The following is a 21,037-nucleotide window of genomic DNA, read 5'->3' on the forward strand; positions in this document are numbered from 1 at the left end:
ATATATAATATATAATATATATATACACACTTTGTTACTGTTACCTGTCAAAAAGGACTAACAGTTTTTGGGTGGAAATTGCTAAAAGTATCGAACTAATTGATCATACAACCCATTCACCAAACTGTTTTCATTCAAATAGCACAGCTTTTGGGAACTAATTGATTGTAGGCCTCATGCACCTCAGTTTTTGGGTGGAAATTGCTAAAAGTATCCTCAAATAATGCTTTTTAAACTAAAAAAAACTGAGGTGCATAAGCTCAGATTAATATTTAGATTCAGATCAGTTCCAAGAGAAAAAAATACAAAACCTGTGCTAATTGAAAGAAAACAAGTGGACCAAAAGACAATCCAAGATTTGGTGATAATATGGCATAATAAGAAATCTGCAAACAATTTTTGACTGGGAATACCAAATTTTCAGCACAGCACAAGGGTTCATTGATTTAAATGCAACTCTGCATTCTGTTTGCTACCTCAATTCAAATTAAGTTCAAATTCAAAAATGTAATTGTTTTTATCAAAGCATTCCCAAATCAGTTCAGAATTCTCAGTTCAACCCAGCTGTCAGCATTCTCATTGGCTGACATTGCATCTAGTCACTGCTCAGTGTCATACAGTTAAAACTCACTGCTCAAATCACTGCCAGTGTGAATGGTCCTTTAAATCCATTGTCCATTGTATTACAGCTCTGATGACCTTAGTAATTTGTTCCAATGAGGAGGACACTTTAGGTCTTTCCGTAGTTTTGTTTAATAGACCAGAATATTGCTTGTTTACAGTGTTCATCTATCAGTTCTTAACGTCAGTGCTGCACACGACTGCTTCAGTGCTTATGGATTAATTTACTCTAATTTCATTATCTGTGCATACATTGGCCATCTGTTGACTAATCAACGTCTTTGGTTTAGAATCTGTCATCAGCTGCTTTTTTATTAGCACTTTACAGATTTAAATAAATCCGTATGAAACATGCACCTTTGCCTGAGCTCATGTGATGCATTTCAAGAAACTGTGAAAAGAACTATAAGCAGAACCCTAACGGTGTTTCCATGGACACCGAGACCAAGACCTCTCCCCATTGGCTTGCCACTGAGCAGGAGCAGCTGGCCTCGGTGTCAGGCTCCTCTTGACAGCCTGCCTTGAGGTGAAAAGCATTGTGGGGGATGAAGTCCTTGACCTCTGGCCTTGATGGCTTGATAAAGAGTGCTGGCCTTCTGGTAGATATATGAGGGAGGATCACCAAAGAGCACTTACGCCTGTGGGAGACATTTTGATGTATGATTTCTCCAATGAAAGAATGAGGAAGGATAGGTTATGGCTGGGAAATAGAACAGGTAGACGTGAGCCCTCTTGGCTGTCAGCAACTATACAGCAGCTGCCTGTAGCTCATAAAACCCCTTAGATACACACAAAGAGTAGTTCCTCTATTTTATCTTAGCAATTCTACATAGAGTGGCCATTGTTTCTCATATCGAATGGCCATATATATACATCTAGTGAATGCATTAAACTTGTGTATTTTGGCTGAATGTACATTACTATTCAAAATTTTAAGGTTGGTGTGTATATATATATATAATTGGTAATTGGTAATGCAACTATATATAGTGAAATCTGGTAATTAAAATAGTTGTGATACATAATATACTTGCATGTTGGATTCAAACACTACCTCAGTCTAAAACTGAAGTTATCATGAAGTTAGAATTATGAATTGGAATTAGAATTATGAAATCTATGCTCCAAACTAAAATTCCAATATCACATTTTTGCTGTAAACTGCAAGTTAAACACAAAATTATAAATTCATACTGGGGACAACTGTAAACAAAAAGAGGGAAGACTTTAACCAAAAGGTTAAACTGTGTTCTCATAAATAAAGCATATTTTATGAGCTTTATTATTCTGGATTGTACATAAAAAGTTAAATATTCTTTCGCTAACTGGACCCCATTAATAGATTACAGGCCTCTCAGAGTGGGATTTTCACAATGTGTCATGTAGTAATTAGGCATGGGCGGGTATGAGATTTTGACGGTATAACGGTATAACGATAACCTTAAGCAAAAATATCACAGTTTCATGTAGGGCTGGGCGATATGACGATATATATCGGAAGGACGAAATTAAAAGTCTATCGTTTCATATTATGCTCTGTCGTTTATTTCGTGGTGCCTCAAAATAAATTGTTTACAGCAATATTTTTTCATAATTTGAATGACTGCAGTCTTAATTACACAGGGATGCAGGCAGATGCGTGAATAACAGCATGCACGTGCTCACATCACGTTGCTTAATGTTTACTTAGTAATGTTGACATGCTTATGTTTGCATGCGTTTTTAAGCACTGCAGTTTAAAACAACTGATTTTAGGCCGTTGAAACATAAACAACAGAGCTAAATGCGCGCACTGTCTCTGTTTCTGTGTGAGAGGAGTGCGTAAGCCGCGCATCAGCTGCTAATAGAGCTCGTGAGCATTTTTGCCGCTTTATTGGCTTTGAACGATTGCATAAACACTTATATGCGTCCAAATGCCCGGCTTTGCAAGTATCCTCATAAACACAGTCATTTAGGTCTTAAGGGAATGTAAACAGTTGCGAGAAAGCGCTTAAGTAACAGTATATTATATTGGATCCGGACTTCGGTATTAAAAAGGCTATATAGATAGATGGCTATAACTAACACAGTGAAGTAGAACTTATTTACACAATGTATTTCTTATTTATTGTAGTTTTTTGTTCTTGTAATTAGTTTCTTGTTCTTATTTCATCACTGACTGTTTATTTATCCCCAGTGAGCTTGTTTTTTTTGTTTTTTGTATTATTTTCTTGTATTAGTTTGATTTCGACATTGGTGAGAAGGATTATGAAAATTCTATGGTATCAAAGATCTTAATATCACAAAAAAAACCTTATTAAAAGAAAAAATAACTATATCAAGATATATATCGGTATCGTGATATAAAATTTTTCCATATCCTGATACAAGAGATTTTGGTCATATTGCCCACCCCGCAGTTCATGGTACCAAGGAATTGTTGTTACAGCTCTAAAATGTTATTTTTAAATGTCTGGGTAAAAAAAAAAAAAAAAAATGAGAACAATATATATCTTTTTTTAGCAACATATAATATTTGGAACAGTAGTATTTGTATATTTTTTCTTTTAATTTGTTTCTGAAATTTTTGTGGAATTGTGGGCTGTCCTGCAGCTTTTGATGTGGATGGTTGATTTGCTGCTACAGCTACTGATGCCTTAAAAATAAGAAAAACAAAGACTGACATTTTTATTTAATCTAAATCTATAATCAGTTATTTAATTTTAGTTATATAATTCATATACATATCATTTATATCATTTTATATCATTTAGTTATACAATTTCATATAGATAATTTGATTTAATAATAACCCAATTTGAAGCAAAAACAATGTTCTGACTAGCTTTGTGAAATTATACTACATGCCTGAACGAAACAAACAGCAGGAGCTCTGAATGAGATGATTCACTCTCTGACAGCAGGAGGCGCTTCTGGAACAGCAGCAATACAGCGTTTCCTTGGTTACCGCTGTAAACTGAAGCTGAAACACTGCTTAAATGTGAATTATACAGAGACAAGATGAGATGAAAGAAAATACCATCTAAACCCAAATCAATATTGAGGATTTTCTTCCAATAGTTTGTGCACCATGAACAGTGAGTGTTCTGCCTGCTACAGTATTTTTCTCTTTGCGTCCATCTTCAGTGTCTCTGGCCTGTGTTAACGGGTGTTTACAGACTTTATATTTTCACATAAATTACATTTTGGAAAAATAATTGCATTGCAACGCCATTTGTGCAAGTCCAGAACAGAGACGAACTGCAATAAAACAAAATAACGTCCGGTTGCTGATTGCGTAAGTTCTAGGGGAAGCTCCTTCAGCCATCCTACATACACGTGACTGACTGCTGCACCAACAGGAGGAGGAGGGGTCGGGTTACTCTCTATACTGCACTCAACCTGAGGGATTCCGTCCTACACTTTCAGTCTTTGAGGAGACATGAAAAACAGCGCATACCGCAGGAACGGTATAACGGAAAATATTAGTGGTTTTGAAACTGTGAAATTTTCAAATCGCGGCATACCTTGAAACCTGTAATCGGTCCATGACTAGTAGTAGCATGATTCATGTATGTGTGTACAAATGTGTCCAGCAAGTGATGGTTTCACATCCTTATGTCCTTTTCATATGAACTCATCAGACTGAGGTTGTGGGGGGGCGGGGTATAGCTCACTTAGCAGGATTACTGGATGCAATTGGGTCCCAAAGGCCTTCTTTACTGCCTGCTGTAAATGTTTCCTCTGAGAGAGGGACAGTCTTGGGATTGATCGCTGTTAAGGAGAAAGTCGATCTGTTTCCTGTGTTCCATCAAGAACGTCAGTGATGGATGCTTCTCAGGAGAAGGGGACACTTTTCTCCTCGGAATGCCAATCTAAGACCAATCCACCCATCTTCTCGCGAGTGATGGAAAGCTAGTAAACAGTGTTTCCTCTTCTTGCTCTCTTAAAAATATTGCTGAAGTGCTGGCTCAGTAGCTGACATGGAGGATAGAGATGAATAGAAAGAGACGACCTTGCCGTGTATTTCCATTCAACATAGCACATCCACACAAACCAACCCCCCCAAAACATACACTCCCAATAAGGAAAAATAATTACTGCATAGATATCTCTGGAGAATCAGCTATGCCGTCAGCTTCTGTCCTGGAAGAGATACAATATCTCAGACTAAGGCATATATTATATTACATTACATTACATTATATTTAGGGCTGGGTGAAATGGCCAAAAAAATTATCGTCTATTTTTTCATATCAGTCGATATTTATAATTATCATGATAAATGTCAAATCTTTATTTCTTTCAAGTTTAAAGGGAGATTTTTCTCCAAAATGAAAGTTGTAGAAACCAGACCATTAATTTTCCTTAACAAAATAATTATCTAAATAGAAAAACTAATTTCTTAGGTTCTTCATGTTCTAATGAGTGATATTGTTTCAAATCAAGAAACAGGTTTGGGTTGCCTAATAATATTAATAATAATTATTATAACACTTTTTGTCTCTTAGAAATGCACATTTGATAGGATCTTGAGTTAGGATGCAGAGGTAAATTTTTGTTCATTATCAAAATCAGTCAAGAGCTCTAAAAACTGCAGCAACCTCAGTTTTATATGTTTAAATTTATTCTGACCAAGTTTTAATTATTTATTTTTAAATTAAGCATCGGCATCCCATAGTAACATACATTTAAATAATGATAAACACAGTTAAAACCACACATATAGCACCTCAATACCATGGTAAAAATATAACCATATGTTTTTTAGGTAGTCTATTTGTATGGAAAACAGTATTCTAAAAACATTCAGTATAAATGCACACATGCTATAGCTTAATCACAAATACGTACTACAATTAATATACCATACTCTGGTAATAAATTCCGTGTGAATATCACAAATTTCTGCCACAATATCATGGTGCATGTGAGTTGTTACTACATCCATGGTAAATGATGGCGATGAATAAAATAAAAAAAAACCTTCTGACCATCTTCGTTGCACACAGTGTGTCTTCTGTTTAGCTTTAAATGAGTAATTTGTGTTCATCGCTGAGTTCAGGCGCTTCACACTGGATCTCACAGCACTGTTTAGAGCTCGTGTGACCGAGTAAACGCATCTGCTCTAGTGTGGCATGCTTCAAATGAGTCGCGCTCGTTTCCTTCCGCTTTTGGCGCATAAACTTTATATCGAACATTTATCAGACTCTTCATATCATTTTATAGAGGAAAATTATATCGCAATAATTATCATTATCAAATTATCAGAATTATCGCACAACACTACGTTCCAACTATATATGTTGCTAAAAAAAGAAAATATATTGTTTAGTTTTTTTTTTTTTTTTTTACCAAAACATAAAAAAATAACATTTTAGAGCTGTAACAACAATTCCTTGGTACCATGAAACTAAGGGTGGGCAATATGACCAAAATCTTGTATCACGATATGAAAAATTTTATATCATGATACCGATATATATCTTGATATAGTTATTTTTTCTTTTAATAAGGTTTTTTGTGATATTAAGATCTTTGATACATAGAATTTTCATAATCCTTCTCACCAATGTCGAAATCAAACATAAGACAGAAAATAATACAAAAAAAACAAAAAAACAAGCTCACTGGGGATAAATAAACAGTCAGTGATGAAATAAGAACAAGAAACTAATTACAAGAACAAAAAACTACAATAAATAAGAAATACATTGTGTAAATAAGTTCTACTTCACTGTGTTAGTTATAGCCATCTATCTATATAACCTTTTTAATACCGAAGTCCGGATCCAATATAATATACTGTTACTTAAAGCCCTCAAAAGGACTTGGTGAACTATCTTAGTGATTTTCATCAGTTTTAGTCCATCGACGTGAAGTGGAGCTTTGTAACATCTATGATTCATGTTTAGATCAAATAAAAGCAATCCCACATCTTTTCTTCAGTTTCTTCTGAGTACATGGTTTACACTACTGTATGAGTTATATGAGGCACTCTGTTACAGACCTTACCTTATCCTTAAAGCTACAAATTATAGACACTGTCAGAGTGAATGAGAGAAAGAACAAGTAAGGCATGAACACACTTGTCAGTATGGGTTTCCTTTGGCCGGCTGGCGTACATTCAGGATATTTATTCACAAGCTTATCTTGAATTTCACCGAACAGCTCAAAATGTTCAACACTATTCCAGAAAGCAGCTGCAGAAAGAGTGGCGGGCTTTGATTTTCTCACAGTATGCCTCCACGCTATTGAGTTTCCTATTTGAACGCTAGCGCTGAAATTCAATGCTGCCATTGAAATGGTCCCTGTATTTATGTGAAACGTTTTGAAACCTAACATTTTCAGAGCTTGAAATCAGAATACGAGCTGAAGTGGAATCATGTAATGGTCAATGTAATTTGTAACTCCCAATGGGCATTTTTACCATAGTAACCATCATTTCTGTAAAAATTGCATAGTCACTATAATTGCACAGCACTAAGGAAAACAAGTACCACAACTTAAAAAGTACCATGGTAATACCAAAAAAAAAAGAGTACTATATTGGTACAGTGATCAGTATTAGCTGGTTTAACGGTGGTATTTTTGGCATTTACATGGTACTGGAATTCATTGCACTGTTTGAATGAATGAATGAATCATTCAGTCCCTTACAAAAATATACCACAGTTGTTCTGTGATACTTTAATACTAAAATGAATGTACAATGGCATTTATGTGGTAGAAGTACTTCTAAAAGTTCTACCATGGTACACTAACAAAATACTACCATGGTATTTTAAAACATATGCTTCACAGTAGCATGTAACAACATACTGTATTATTTCATTGCCATATTACCTTTTGTAAAATTCTTTCATGTTTTATTATTACTATTTTTTCTGATTCATTAGTGGCAAGTATCAGTAACAAAATACTATAAGTATTTTTTTTATTATTTATGTTTATTTTTTGTTAGGAAAGTCTCTTGTTAGCATTAGGAGTTAGCTTAGCATTCATAGCTTTTCTTTGATCCCATTCAGCATTCACACAAGACCTTGTGTAGCTTATCGAAACACTTTACAAGACCTATCAGAGAAACCGATACAGTAGGATTAGTAGTTATGGAAATGAACCCAGGATCAGTTGAGATAACGTGCTTCTACAGCAGCAAACAAAGATTAGGAAGCAGGAAGGACAGGGTTGTTTTAATAAATCATAGCAGGGCTTCTAGCACAGGTTGCTAGGCTCAATGTAAAATCAGCCCGTGTCAAAGTAAGTTTTCCCCCATTGACTTGAGTTTGTGCAAACCTGCAGATGTATGCACACACACGCTCCTCAGAAACAAACACACATACAGAAAACTACTCATTCCCATTTGTTTTGGCTTGTTTTCATTAGTGTCTTCCAGGCCAGAGGGAGCATGCCCAGAACAGGCCACAATAGTCCTGATGACAGATCAAACTTCACTGAGCCAGAGAACAAGTGTGTGGTCTGGCCTCAATAACAGGGTCACTTAACCTCTGTGAGTGTGTGTGTGTGCATGTGTGTGCATGAGCACGTGTGTTTGTTTTACATCTGTTATTCCTTGAACTCATACTGATCAGAAGCCCTTACTGACCCCATTCTCTTTGTCTTTATTATAAATGAGCCCAGGAAAAGGAAAACAGACCCCGCCGTGGTCGCCTTCTCACAAGTCTGTTCCTCAGAGACAATAAATGAGGTGTTGAGAATCTCCAGACACACTTTAGAGTTTTTTCACCTTTCGTTTAGCTGACATCAATGCTTTGAGAGTGAGGGAACGGCACTTGAGCTGCTAAGAGAATATGGTGTGACCCAAGGTCAAGATCATGGCCCAGTTAGGCACGAACACATCCACACACGCATACATACACTGTGGGTTTCCATTCCCCCCCCAACCTCAAGCTTCTGTTGCCTATTAGTCCTCCTAATGCCCTGTTGTCAAGTTCACTCCTCACAATCTCCTGCAACAGTAGTTTTAAGTAACAATATTTGCACTACTTTTGTGCAAACACATAAAATGGTTTTCATCACCATAATGTCTACAGTGAAAGCATAATCAAAAAGTTACAGGTTCTGTGTACTGTGGTACCATGGTAATACTATGTTTACATTGGATATGTACAATGATATTGCCAGTTTTACATTTATTTATTTGGCTGTATGTAAAGTCTGTATGATAATATTGTTTATTTTTTAATTATTTAATTGCTAAATTAGTTGTTTCTTAAATTAGTTCATCAACAAATCAGTTGAGTCAACAATTCAATGACACTTTAGTTTCTGAAAGAATGAATGTGTTTGAATGAGTAATTTGTGTAAACAACTCAGAAAGTGATTCGGTTCGTAAAGACTTGAATAAAGACTTGGTCACTTGTTGCCACCTACTGGTGTGTTCATGCGGTAACATGCGGTAAGAATCACCAGAAAAATAAAAATAAAAAAAGGTCTGTTCCCATGATATGGTGGTTGCTTAAGCACAATAAAAAAAAATGATATTTAAAAACTTATACCAGTTTGTCATCTCACTCCTACTAGTATTTTTCTTAAAAAAGGTGGCAGATTGTCATTAAAGGCATTGAAACGGAGAATAGAAAAATCAGTTTATAGGTGACTAGCTAGGGATTTTCGTAGAAGCATTTGAAGTTCATTGTTGTTTTTGAATGGAAAATTCAAAAGAACATATCAGGATCAGAAATATTTTCATTTTTGTTCAACAGTGCAAGAATTAGCACCTCTATAGCAACCTCTTAAGTGATAACTGTCTGATTTAATTAAAGGCATATGTGGCATCTCGAGTGTCCTGTTTAAAATTGTAGGATTTAATCAGCTGTCACTGTGTAGCGTGAATGTCACACTCAGAAAATATCTCTGTGAGAGGTGATAACAGGTTGTAGAGTTCTAATAAAAATAGCTATTGAATACTATGTTTTTTTCCCCTTCAGGCTGTTTCATTCAACAACTGGGATTAAAGTCCTGTTTATATTTATCAACAAATGAGAAAGGTACCCAAAAGTACCATGCTATTGTCATGTTGATTAGAAATATTAACATAGTACTAGCTTAGATTACAATTAATATGAACTCCAGAATATATAAACTTTTGTTCAGAAGTTTTAGGTTATGTATTTATTTACTTTAGTTTTTGTATGTTTTTGAAAAACATGTAAAACAGTATTGCAAAATATATTACGATTTAAAATAAATGTTTTCTATTTTAATATTTTTAAAATGTAATTTATTTCTCTTGTAGCAAAGTTGAATTTTAGCATTGAATTTCCCCGATACAGTGTTGAAAACGGTTATGTTGCTTAATATTTTTGTGCATACTATGAAATTTTTTCCCCAGAATTCTCTGATTAATTTAAATGTATATATAATTTAAATGTATATATATAATTTAAATGTGTGTGTATATATATATATATATATATATATATATATATATATAAATCAATCAATCACGTTGTATAACAAGGTATATTAAATAACAACATGGTACTACCATGGTTCATTCCCAAAAACCATAGTTCCACGGTATTCTTGGTCATGTACCATAGTAAATCAGTACTATGGTATTCTTGGAAGTACATAGTTATGTAAAACCATACAAGAATTTTAGTACCATAGTATTAACATGTAATACATGTTAATGTAAGACATCTTCACTGTATTATGGTGCTGCCACCAGATGTTTTGTTGTTAATTTTTAAGGTATTTAGAAGGTACCTTAAAGAAGACCTATGTACTACTATTTTCTTAGTGCAAATAGGAGTGTCTTTGACAAATTAACAGCCTTTGCCGTCAGCTAGTTTGTGTACGTTGTCAAAGTCCAGTGTATATTGAATGGATTTTACCTGTCACAGTTGGATTAATGCTTCTGTCTCACAGGTTCTAACAGCCAGTGGTCTCAGCAGGTGTAGTATTAATGTCTTGATAGAGCCAGTTTACACTGCAGCCGTGTACATTAAAAATGAACGCCGAAAGGTTTTTTTTTTAGCACCAGATGTTTCTGCGCTAGCCTGGGGGCCTTTTTGTGTTTGTAAAGAATTTAAAGCTGGGATTTTGCCTTGCAAATGAGCAAACCAAGTGGGCTGCATCACAAAGACACCTTATTTGAATTTGCCCCATTAGTTTTCATAGCATCTTGCAAAACACGTTTCTTCTTTCAAGTTTCAAGTTGAACATTTTGTAATGAGTGAAGGTGGAAAAACAGCGTCTGTTGCCACATTAGGAATGCTGACAAACAAACATACCAATTTTTTTTTTTTCTGTGTTTTCAAAAGTGTTTCTCTTTTGTTTTACTTTCGTAATTGCAGGGAGAGTTGCATCGTGGGAAGCAGCAGGGCGGAGGTGTATTTTAGGTAAACACTTGGGGCGACATGTAGTCTAATTGGCCTCCAGGTGTCACATGTTTCTCTCTGTGTGTTGGTCTTATGTGTATGTATTTCGGTATATTGGTTAGGCCCGCGGTGCCCCCCGAGACAGTTGGTGGCAGAGATGATGAGAGCTCATGTTTAAGCCCATGTGTCATCTTTGTGCCTTGCTCTCCGAGGCATATGGCTGGGGAGTGGAAAATAGGCATGGGGCGTACAGACCGACAGACAGACAGGCCCGCAGGGACCACTGATCTACCCCTTTCATTAACCCATGGGCCCCGAGGGACTTGGGGTCAGTGGGTAAAGACACCACCAAACATGATATAAGGCCATATGGGGCGCTGCCTTTCAAAAGCACTTAGTATGTGGAAATCTGTTTTGTCGAAGGAATAAGGGCTGCTCTGATTGGTTGGAGGCAGTTGTAAAGTTCCAGTCACTGATCTCAATGCTGAAATGAGGCGATGGCATACATCAAACTTGATTGTTTTGGACAATATTGGACACCTTACAAAAAGGTTCCATATACTAATATTAGTTAATGGAATACCAAACATTAAATAAAAACTTTTATAGCATTTGCTTGGTTTGGATAATGTGGTGTTTTACATTAATTTAGACATGTATACATATAATACTACATTTTTAATATTTTAACTGTTATAAATTACTATTAAATGAACTTGATTACTTCATGCATTAAAGAAGTCAGTGGTGACCATCCCTTTAACCTGTGCCAAATTTACACAGCTAAGGTGACACAGAGGTGTCAATGTTTAATGCTGCTCAGAGATGGCATAGATTTTTATATTGTATTTTTGTGTATATATATAAAACTGAATTTTGAGCAGGCACAGAGCAGCCTTAACTCAGCTGTGTACAGACACCTTATGCTAAATTTATACACGGGAGTGTTTCTGAAGTGGCATTTAGATGTCTTTACACAGACTTTTTTAATGCTTCTCTGAAGTGGCATACAACTATACTTTGATACTAGATACTAAAGGTGTGTAAAAGCTGGTATTATATCTTCCATTTGTGAATGTGGAATGTGTCTTTACACTGAATTGTATCAGGCACAGAGCAGTCTTAACTCAGCCTTTAGATTAATAAATGCTGTAAAAAAATCATATTATCTAATGCATGAAGTAATATTAAGTGATTAAACCTTATTGTAATGTGTTATCTTATTTTCTGACTTAATGAACTTCTGCTTTTGTTTGCTTTGATTCCATCTGTGTAAGAGATTTCCACTCACAGCATAATGCAAAGTTTTTTCTTTTGCCCTCTAGGATGATCGAGTACGCAAATAGCTCACAGTAGAACCACATTTGTGTAAATTTGCCTCTGTGCAACCCCCGTCTTACTGGAAAGCAAGGGATGCATGTTGGGGTTTTGAGCCATGTGTTATATGTTTGGCCACATAATGTGGGTATCAGTCACGCTGAGCTATGAACAATGCACACTGATGATAGATGTTTCATGGATACTCTGGGACTCAATGTAATAAAAGCAGGAATCCATTTAGTGTATAAAGCGCCCTGTCCTTGGAATACAGCCCAGCCCAGAAGGGTTGTTTAGGTTAGTGTGACTGGGAAGGAGAAGGTCACATGGTGATGAGATTATAGGGAAGGTTGATGATGTCATCACACACACACACACACACACACACACACACACAAAAACTTTCTGGAATAGTTTATTCTAGTCTGTCAAAGCCATTCTGTGATCAGATGTTTTTGTATAATGTGCATTAAACTGTCACAGGCATATAACTTCCTACTATTGGTATTATTTATATATTATAATCAGGTGTGCGCATAAGTTTTTCAGCCTGTTTCTCATAAGATAACCTGGAGATTCGGTTTGGTAAAAATAAATGCAGCCCTGCAGAGCATAAGAGACTACTTTCATAAACAGCTACTTTTTAACAGTAGTCTATGACCACCACAGTAATTGCTATGTCACAGATCTGACTTCTTTTACCTCTTAAAATGATTAAAATGTTCTTTGGGTCTGTTACTGTATATAATGTCAGAGACAGGTGGCGCTATTCTGCGGCAGAATGCAAAGCCTTAAATCTCCCACACTCCCGCCCTTTCCTCCCTCCCTCAGTCCGCCTCTCTCCAAGCAGCTGCCTCTGCTGAGACAGGAGCAAATGAGAGCAGATGAATCCATTTGGCCCCTGGCCCTGTTATGGCCCTGCCATGCTCCGAGCGCTCTGCTCTGCTCTGGGGCAGCTCGGGGATAATGAGCCTGGAGATTGAGCCACTGTAGAGGTGCCACTGTCGCCCGGCCTCTCTCTCTTTCTCTTTCTGTGTGCCTCTTGTCTCGTTCCCTCTTTGTCTCTCGTTCGCTCTCGTTTTGGGTTAATAGAGGTGAGGCTCCTCTAGTGCGGGACACTTTTTCCAGCAAATTAGGGGAAGGATCTGTGTCCCCAGAGTCTGCCCTCTGTTATACTCTCCCAGCCTGCCCCTCACCGCTGGCAACGGAGAGCTTTCATCCGAAAGGGGAGGGTGGTGGGTTTTAGACTTGGGTGGTGGTAATGAGGACTGACAGGGCTTGATTCCCGAGCAGGGATTAAGAGAAAACAGCTGACAGGTGAAGACAAGAGTGAGAGAGAGAGTGACCAGTGCGGCTGAGATAAAGTGAGAAGAGATGGAGTGGAAAGAGGGAGAGAACAAGGGCGAGGCGGAGGTGAAATTCTCACGCTAATGGAGGTGGGACTTGTGGCGGCTCAGGGGCTCTTGGCTGGAGACGGCAGGTCCTTTGAGGTTAGACAGGATCAAAAGAGCAGAATAACAAAACAGAGAGACTTCACCCCAGCACGGCTCTCAGCACGCCTGCCCGCCACTCCTCCCTTCAGGGCAGGGATTCAGCAGCATGTAGGAGAGGGGTTTTACCTTCAGAGCCCGGCACAAATACGTTCACAGCCTCTACTCCCCTTTATGTTCTTGTTAATGTCTTTTTCTGTCTGGTTTTATCTCTTTTCACTCTTTAGTTCCTCGATTCTTTGATAACGGTGAGTATAACGATAACTATATTAGCGTCCACACCAACAGATGATGACTTTCTGTATATAACATAAGTGTGCAGCTTCAAATGCTCACTGTTGTATGCAGACCATCCATGTGAGCACTGAAATTGAGCTGCATGGAGATGTTTGTGTGGATGTCCACAGACACCTCTGATGTCAAAAACTGCATCACACAGACAGTGCACAGACCATCGCAGTCAGCCAAAGAATGCCTTTTAAACATTTTAAAGTTTTGATTTATGCCGCTTTAAATGATTTCACTCTTTAAATTCATGTAGATTCTGATTAGCCATCCATGTTTTTATACGCTATGTACTGCTGTTTAGTGTTTGAATTTTAGAAGTTTTGTAGTTAAATATCTCATGATGCGATTAAGATTCAAGAGCAAAGCTTTTAAGCAAAGAGCAACACCTTTTACTTTTGTAACACTACATATTTTAGAGTATCTGAATGTTTCAGTGGAAAATATCTAGAGCAGGACTTTATTTGATTAGATTTTGACAGTACTGGTTGTTTTGCCAGCCATGCAGCTTTGGTTACAAAAATTGTGTAGAAAGTTTTATTAGGGAAGAATGCAGTTTTTTTTTTTTTTTTTTAAGAATAATGTGCTGTAATAAATTGAGTCCAATAATCCCAAGGCAATTTATGAAGTAAATATGGTCATTTGACCTCATGTTGGTTTTGAATCCCCTACATATTCTCGAGAGAAACATGACAGAGAAATTGAGGTTTTTACAGATTCTTAAAGCCAACATGTTTGACCTTGCACTACATCTAAACAAGACATGAATCCATAACTAGAAAAAGCACAGACAGAGAAGTACTAAAGTTCATTTCAAACAGTTTTCATGATTTGTCTCTCAGGGGCAGACTTGCAAAACCTTTGGCTAGCTGCATGCATGAAGCCTCAGTTGAGACCTTCAGAACACTAAGCGAATAAAATCCAGCTTTATCTGAAGTAAGGTCTCAAGAAACACACAAGGTATATCCATAAAACATGTGACAAAAGTCCAGATGCTGCAATTTCAAAATCAGACAGTGACAGTGGTATTTTTGAAAACATTAATTCTGTGTTCTGTATACAAATCAAAAGCATGTTTTGGCACACCACACACAGAGACCCCCGCTCTTCTGCCTGCTTTTACAAGTATACACACCAGCAATTCCACAATTCTCTAAGCAGCCCTGCCGATTGAGATAGCGGGATTGATTAGCTTGTCAGCTTTTCTGACAGAATCGAGCCGTTGTCTTGACTATGGCAAATTACTCTGACTTGATTAGGCCCACCTGCAGCTCTTTTTTTTTGGAATCCTCAACATAACTACACCGGTTTTCGCTTCTGACCTCAACTGAATGGTAATTCATTGCACCAATCATCCAGTGCTGGCGCAGTGTTGTTCCAGCACTGGCTCAGTATTGGCTCTGGTAATTAAATCGGGCTTGTGTGCGTCCTCTGGGAAGATACGGTGACCAGGTTGTGGCAGAATGCAGGACCTGTCAGACTAGCTGATGACCGTTTTAATTCTGCTCTGCCTGGGGCTATAATTGATATTTAGCAGAAAGGTTAATTGTAGTAGTGATCTGTTTAAATTAGAGTAGAAATCTGGAGACCAGGGCCAAGACCTGCAAGCCACTGGAGACATGCATGTGAGTTGCTCGAGTAATACACACATACGCTCATACTTATACACACACAGTAGTACTAGATCACACCCACACTTGCATTTTTAAAAACTGACTGTTCATGTAGTTCTGATTGACCAGCACTGTGTTCCAGATGTGCTGCAAAAAAAATATTTACACAAAATATTAATATTTATAAATCATTTTTACTACATAAATATTTTTTTCTGGTAAACAAGTACCTATAATTACTAATCTTATTCACAGAATTTAAAAAAAAAAAGTTATTTAACAGAGGCATAAGTTTCAGTAGGTGATACTTCATTCAGAGTACTTGGAAAATACTATAATGGCATTAAAGAAATAAAATAATTGAAATATAATGAAAATATACCAGCTTTGTTGTTTCCTAAAAAATTACGACAGCATATTGCGATGGGCATGAGGAAATGTTGATTTTTATTGGGTGGGGGATTTTTTTATTTTTTACTTTTAAATCCTGTACCAGTGCCAAAGGGGGCATTCGCAAGCCTTGCCCCCCTTCCCCTCCTCTCCCCTTCCTGCTGAACGTGGCTGATTTTGAAAGCAAAAGTTAACGAAAAAAAAAAAAAAAAAAAAAAAAGATTGCACGCCCCCCCCATTAATAGAGATCTACTATTAATCACAGAACCAGCTTTACTGGCAAGATCACATGTGATTTATCGTGCAGCCCTAAGTTTGTTTGTTGATCACAAAGTACAAAGTAGATGTGGAAAACTAGGATGCCAGGTGTATTCAAAGTGCCGCCATTACTGTCTAGAGTGTGTGGAATGGTGCGCTGTGATTGGTTGAGCAGATATATCACATTCTGCAGAGAAGGGAGACTGGCGTTCGTCGGCGGTATGGAAAGAAAGGGAGAAAACATGACAGAATAACTTGGCGGATATCGCATTTTGCGTTAACTTAAAAATGTAATTTTAGTATCGACCAGACACAATACTGATTTTGGCGGAAACTCAATTTTTTTTTAAATGTCATTTAAAAATGACAGAGCAGCCCTAAGCTAATCCACCAATCAGATCACAGGAGTGCATAAAGTTGCCTTCATCACCACCTACATTTCACTGTTTCAGCAAAAAAAAAAAAAAAAAAAAAAGAAACCACCTTCACCTGCCCTCCACACACACTTTGGGTTTCCCTTTGGGTTTTCACGGGCTAATGCTCTGTGTGTACCAGATAAAAGCAGTAAAGACAACAATGCTCTGGTCCCAGACACAACTAGGCACCTCTTGGGAAGTTTCCAAAACAGATGAAAGAATCACCTTTCAGAGTGGCTTAGTTGTCCGTTGATTAGAATATTAAAAGTCTTTCTGTCTTATAGTGTCCATCCCAACATTGTTTCGATTTTATTCGATAACATGGCTCTGCTTAAGAATGCAAGAGTACATCATTGCACAGTGGTGCTCCAAACATGTGTGAAGAGCCAGCTTTTCTAGATAAGCTGTCTTATAGGGTTACAACAGCCATGTGAAGCTCTTGTTCTACTTCTAAAGTCTTATTTTTCTTTGCTTTATCTAGTCCTTGAGTCTTCTGAGCCAAGTTGGGAGGAAAATGGAGGAGACGGAGGTGAACAAGGCACCCAGGAGCAGCTCTAAAGATCGGCTCAGTGAGGTAAGCACAAGGAAGTGTGTCATTATGACGCCAGTATTCATGACAGCCAGTAGGAGAGCTCCACAGGAGAGGCCTCTGACAGCCAAATTTGTTAAAAGACAGACAGAAGTCTCATTTAGTTATCAATGCATTAAATTGTTCGTACATGTCTAAAGAAAAGATTTTCAAGCAAAATGCCAGTTGGATAGACAACAGGTGTGTACGCATTTGCGTAAATTACATTTGTTCTAATGCATAATATTATGCTCTTGCTTACAGCTATTCGTCACTGACAGCAAACGTATAATCTTTTACATAGGTTAAGTCTTTTTTACATAGGCTTAGACTCTTTTTTTGGTATTTTATTTTACTTACTTTTTAAATTATTTTATACTGCAGTATAAAACAGGGGATCACCAACCAATCTTTGAAGAACCAGGATTCACACAGTCTTGAAAAACTACTGTAAAATGCCTAATTTACAGTAATATGACATATAAATATAATATAAAAATATATAATGTTTATAAAAATGCTAAAAAAACATTTAAAAATAAAAATATTTCTAAATATCTAAAATAAAAATATATAAAATATTTATTTAAATATAATTTGTATTTTTCTAGTAATGCCAAAAAAAATAAAAATTATCAGGTCGCAATTGAAAAAAAAAAAAATATATATATATATATATATATATATATATATATATCTTACCTGAACATTTAAGAACCACTGATCTAATAGTTTTCATAAGCAGTTAGTTTGTGTTAACTCATGATCAGCGTTTTTCTCACCAGTGTCTTTGTAGAAAAGATTCCCTGCATCTGGCTGGTGCTGTTTCTCAATAATGCAGCTGAATACTGAAGAGAAAGAAATAGTGGTAGGGTGTTGGTTAGGGCTTGAATGAAGAAATAATGTGATTGAGAGAGGGGTAATGAGAATTTGTGTCTAATTCTCCTGAGAACTAGCTGAATACGCATCCCTAACTAACGGCTGTCAAATGCGTGTCCGAAATCCCCAGCAAATTTATTCGGATGGATCTGTAATACGGAGCCGGAGAGGCTGCGCGCCTCAGCGAGCTGAGGATGAAGGGAGGAGAAGAATAAAATGTTTTTAATGAAGAGATTAAATGTGATGCTTAGGCTGTTAAGGATTCGGAGGGAAATTTCAGTTTTTGCTTTCCCCCTCCCACCCTTCACCGCCATCATTTATGAATTTGTGTAAAAGCCTGTTTTTCATGAAAAAGTCAGAGAGGGAGAGCGAGGAAGAGAGAGAGACACGAGCTTGAGGCAGATAAAAGCGTGATCCAGGCTGACAGTTTTGACAGCAAAAAGCGACAGAACAACGGGCAGACAGAGAGAGGGAGGGAGGGCTGAAAGACTGCAGAAAATTGCAGACTGTAATGGCTGACAGTGCCAGATATGACATTTCCCTCTAATCTCGTGCCAAAGAAATGGTGCTAAAATGCAGAGCGCCATATCCATGTCATCTGTAGGCCTATCTGTCCATCTCGGAGTGAGAGAAAGACACAGACAGCCGAGAGATCTGCGGAACCCGTTCGTTCCCGTCCCGATGCATGAGACCCGGACGCTGCGCTAACGCTAGCTTTGTAAACAGGATCATCTTTCATCACTGTCACGTCCTTAAATGGTGTAAAAACTCTTTCCTTGTGATTCGCCATACATGCTAATTTTCTTTGCATACCAAATATGCTTTTCATACCCACTTCAAAGACGCTTAGGCGTGTGCGCCGCTAGCTAATGATCTGTGCGCTTCAGAGGCGGATAGAACTGGATTTCTTTTTTGTCGCTGGAGTGTCAGAAGGAAATGGAAACAAACGAGGGGGATGGCAGGGTCTCAAAGAACTGGGGGCAGGAGCGCAGTGATTTAAAAAACAGCAATGTGGGTGCTTGCCATTTGAGCGGTGCCTGCGTTTGCTAAGATCTTCTTGTTTTAATGTAACACGTCCACTTGTTTAGCATGGCTTTGGCTCTTGTAAAGATATTATAGAAACAGTGTCTTAACTAATTAATGAATATAGTCAGACAAGAGATCTTTAATTTGATATGAATGAAAAAGAGACAGAAGTAGAGTCTGTTCAATTTGTCATACTCTCTTACATTTGCATCACAGCTGAATATGACTCAAATCTGATCCCCCCCACACCCTCCTCAAATGTGTCACAGATCTGGTTTTTGGATGACAGTCTGTACAGCATTTATGACATTTCATCTGACATTTTCAATTCCGATCTGGACCACTTTCAGATGTGGAAATAAATCAGATTTGTATGTGATGTTTGTGCAGTGTGACCTTGATCCAAACATTCCTGACTTTAACACGAATCAAACTCAGCATTCATGAATTGCATGTTTGATTTGCACTGCATAATGTTAACGTGTTCACAAGGGAAATGCATAATGACATTACAAATGATTTAAACTTTTTTGCTCACTTTTGCCCATATGTGGAAAGACACGTATTTAACGTTCCGTCACCTGAATGATTGATGTGAAGTTATGCAACAACATACAACAGCTGCATTTTTCTGAATAAAGTTTTCTTTTAATAAAGTTTGCATTTTCTGATGAAATTGTTTGTGGTGCTTAACTGCTTGAAATCTTATAGATACAGGGTATTGTGGGCTATTGCCAAGGTGTTGCTATGAGGTTTCTAACATGTTCCAAGTCATGTTGCTGGTGTTCTGGATGGTTGCTAGGGCGTTGCTAAGGTGTGTTCTGATCCCTTGTGGCTTAATACACAACAAAACCTTTTTAAGATTTTAATACTTGCAAGGGTGAATTCAATTGAATGACAGTAAAGACATTTGTAATACAATTATTTCAAATAAATGCTCTTTTAAACTTTGTTCATAAAAAAGTGCTTAAAAATCATGGTTTCCATCAAAATATTAAGCAGAACAACTGTTTTCAAACTTGATATTAATGAATGTTTCTTAAGCACCAACTCAGCATATTAGAATGATTTCTAAAGTAATTACTGCTGAAAATTCAGCTTTGTCATCACAGGAATAAATTACATTTTAAAACGTATTAAAATAGAAAACAGTTAGTTTAAATTGCAATAATATTTTACAATATTACTGTATTTTTGAGTAAATAAAAAGTTTTGGTGAGCATAAGAGAATTAAAAAAGAAAATTGAAATAAAAAATCTTACCCTACCTTTTGAATGGTAGTTGACATTTATGCAACTTTTTCACATTTTTAAGCCAGTTTTATTATTCGACAGGTGAAAATAAGTTTTGTTTCACGAATCATTGTAGAATTGTATTTGCCCCTTATAATTTAATTGTCATTTGCATTCAAATAAATTTGCTTTGTATAATCTGACGATAGAAGCTTTTGTGTTTCCGAACAGTGAGGATGTTTTTGAGTTTGGAATGGATCTGGCATGAAAGTAATGACACTGATAGTTTCAACCCCCCCCCCCCCCACCATGTCACAGAAGCTGCCCACAGAGAGCCGGCAACACCTACTGCATCTCAGCCATCTGTTCGCTTGCAGACTTCACACTCCGTTGCGTCCCGATTGGCTTCTTTTCATCCGCTGCCCTGTCTTAACCAATAGTCTGGTCCGTAGCTAAACAATCCGCCCCCTCCCACTTGTCACCAAATCTGTCAGGGCCCAAGAAATGTAGAGTGACGCAAGAGGGAGGGTGTAGGGGGGTCAGGTTAGTGTGAAAATGGGTTTGGATTAAGAAGTGGGTTCACCCCCATTTCTTTTTAAAGAGGTTGTTTGGTT

At 37.2% G+C, this 21,037-nt stretch overlaps 1 protein-coding gene across 13 annotated transcripts in view; it reads left to right on the forward strand.

Annotated features, from left to right (window-relative positions):
- LOC109090335 (autism susceptibility gene 2 protein homolog) overlaps positions 1–21,037 on the forward strand; it is a 292,074-nt gene that overhangs the window by 85,778 nt on the left and 185,259 nt on the right. For all 13 annotated transcript variants that reach the window (XM_042753647.1, XM_042753662.1, XM_042753671.1 and 10 more), the window contains exon 3: positions 17,200–17,292. In XM_042753647.1, coding sequence (XP_042609581.1) covers positions 17,200–17,292 — 93 coding nt within the window. The remainder of the gene's footprint in view (positions 1–17,199; positions 17,293–21,037) is intronic.

Source organism: Cyprinus carpio, chromosome A5 (assembly GCF_018340385.1).
Source record: "Cyprinus carpio isolate SPL01 chromosome A5, ASM1834038v1, whole genome shotgun sequence".
NCBI lineage: Eukaryota > Metazoa > Chordata > Actinopteri > Cypriniformes > Cyprinidae > Cyprinus > Cyprinus carpio.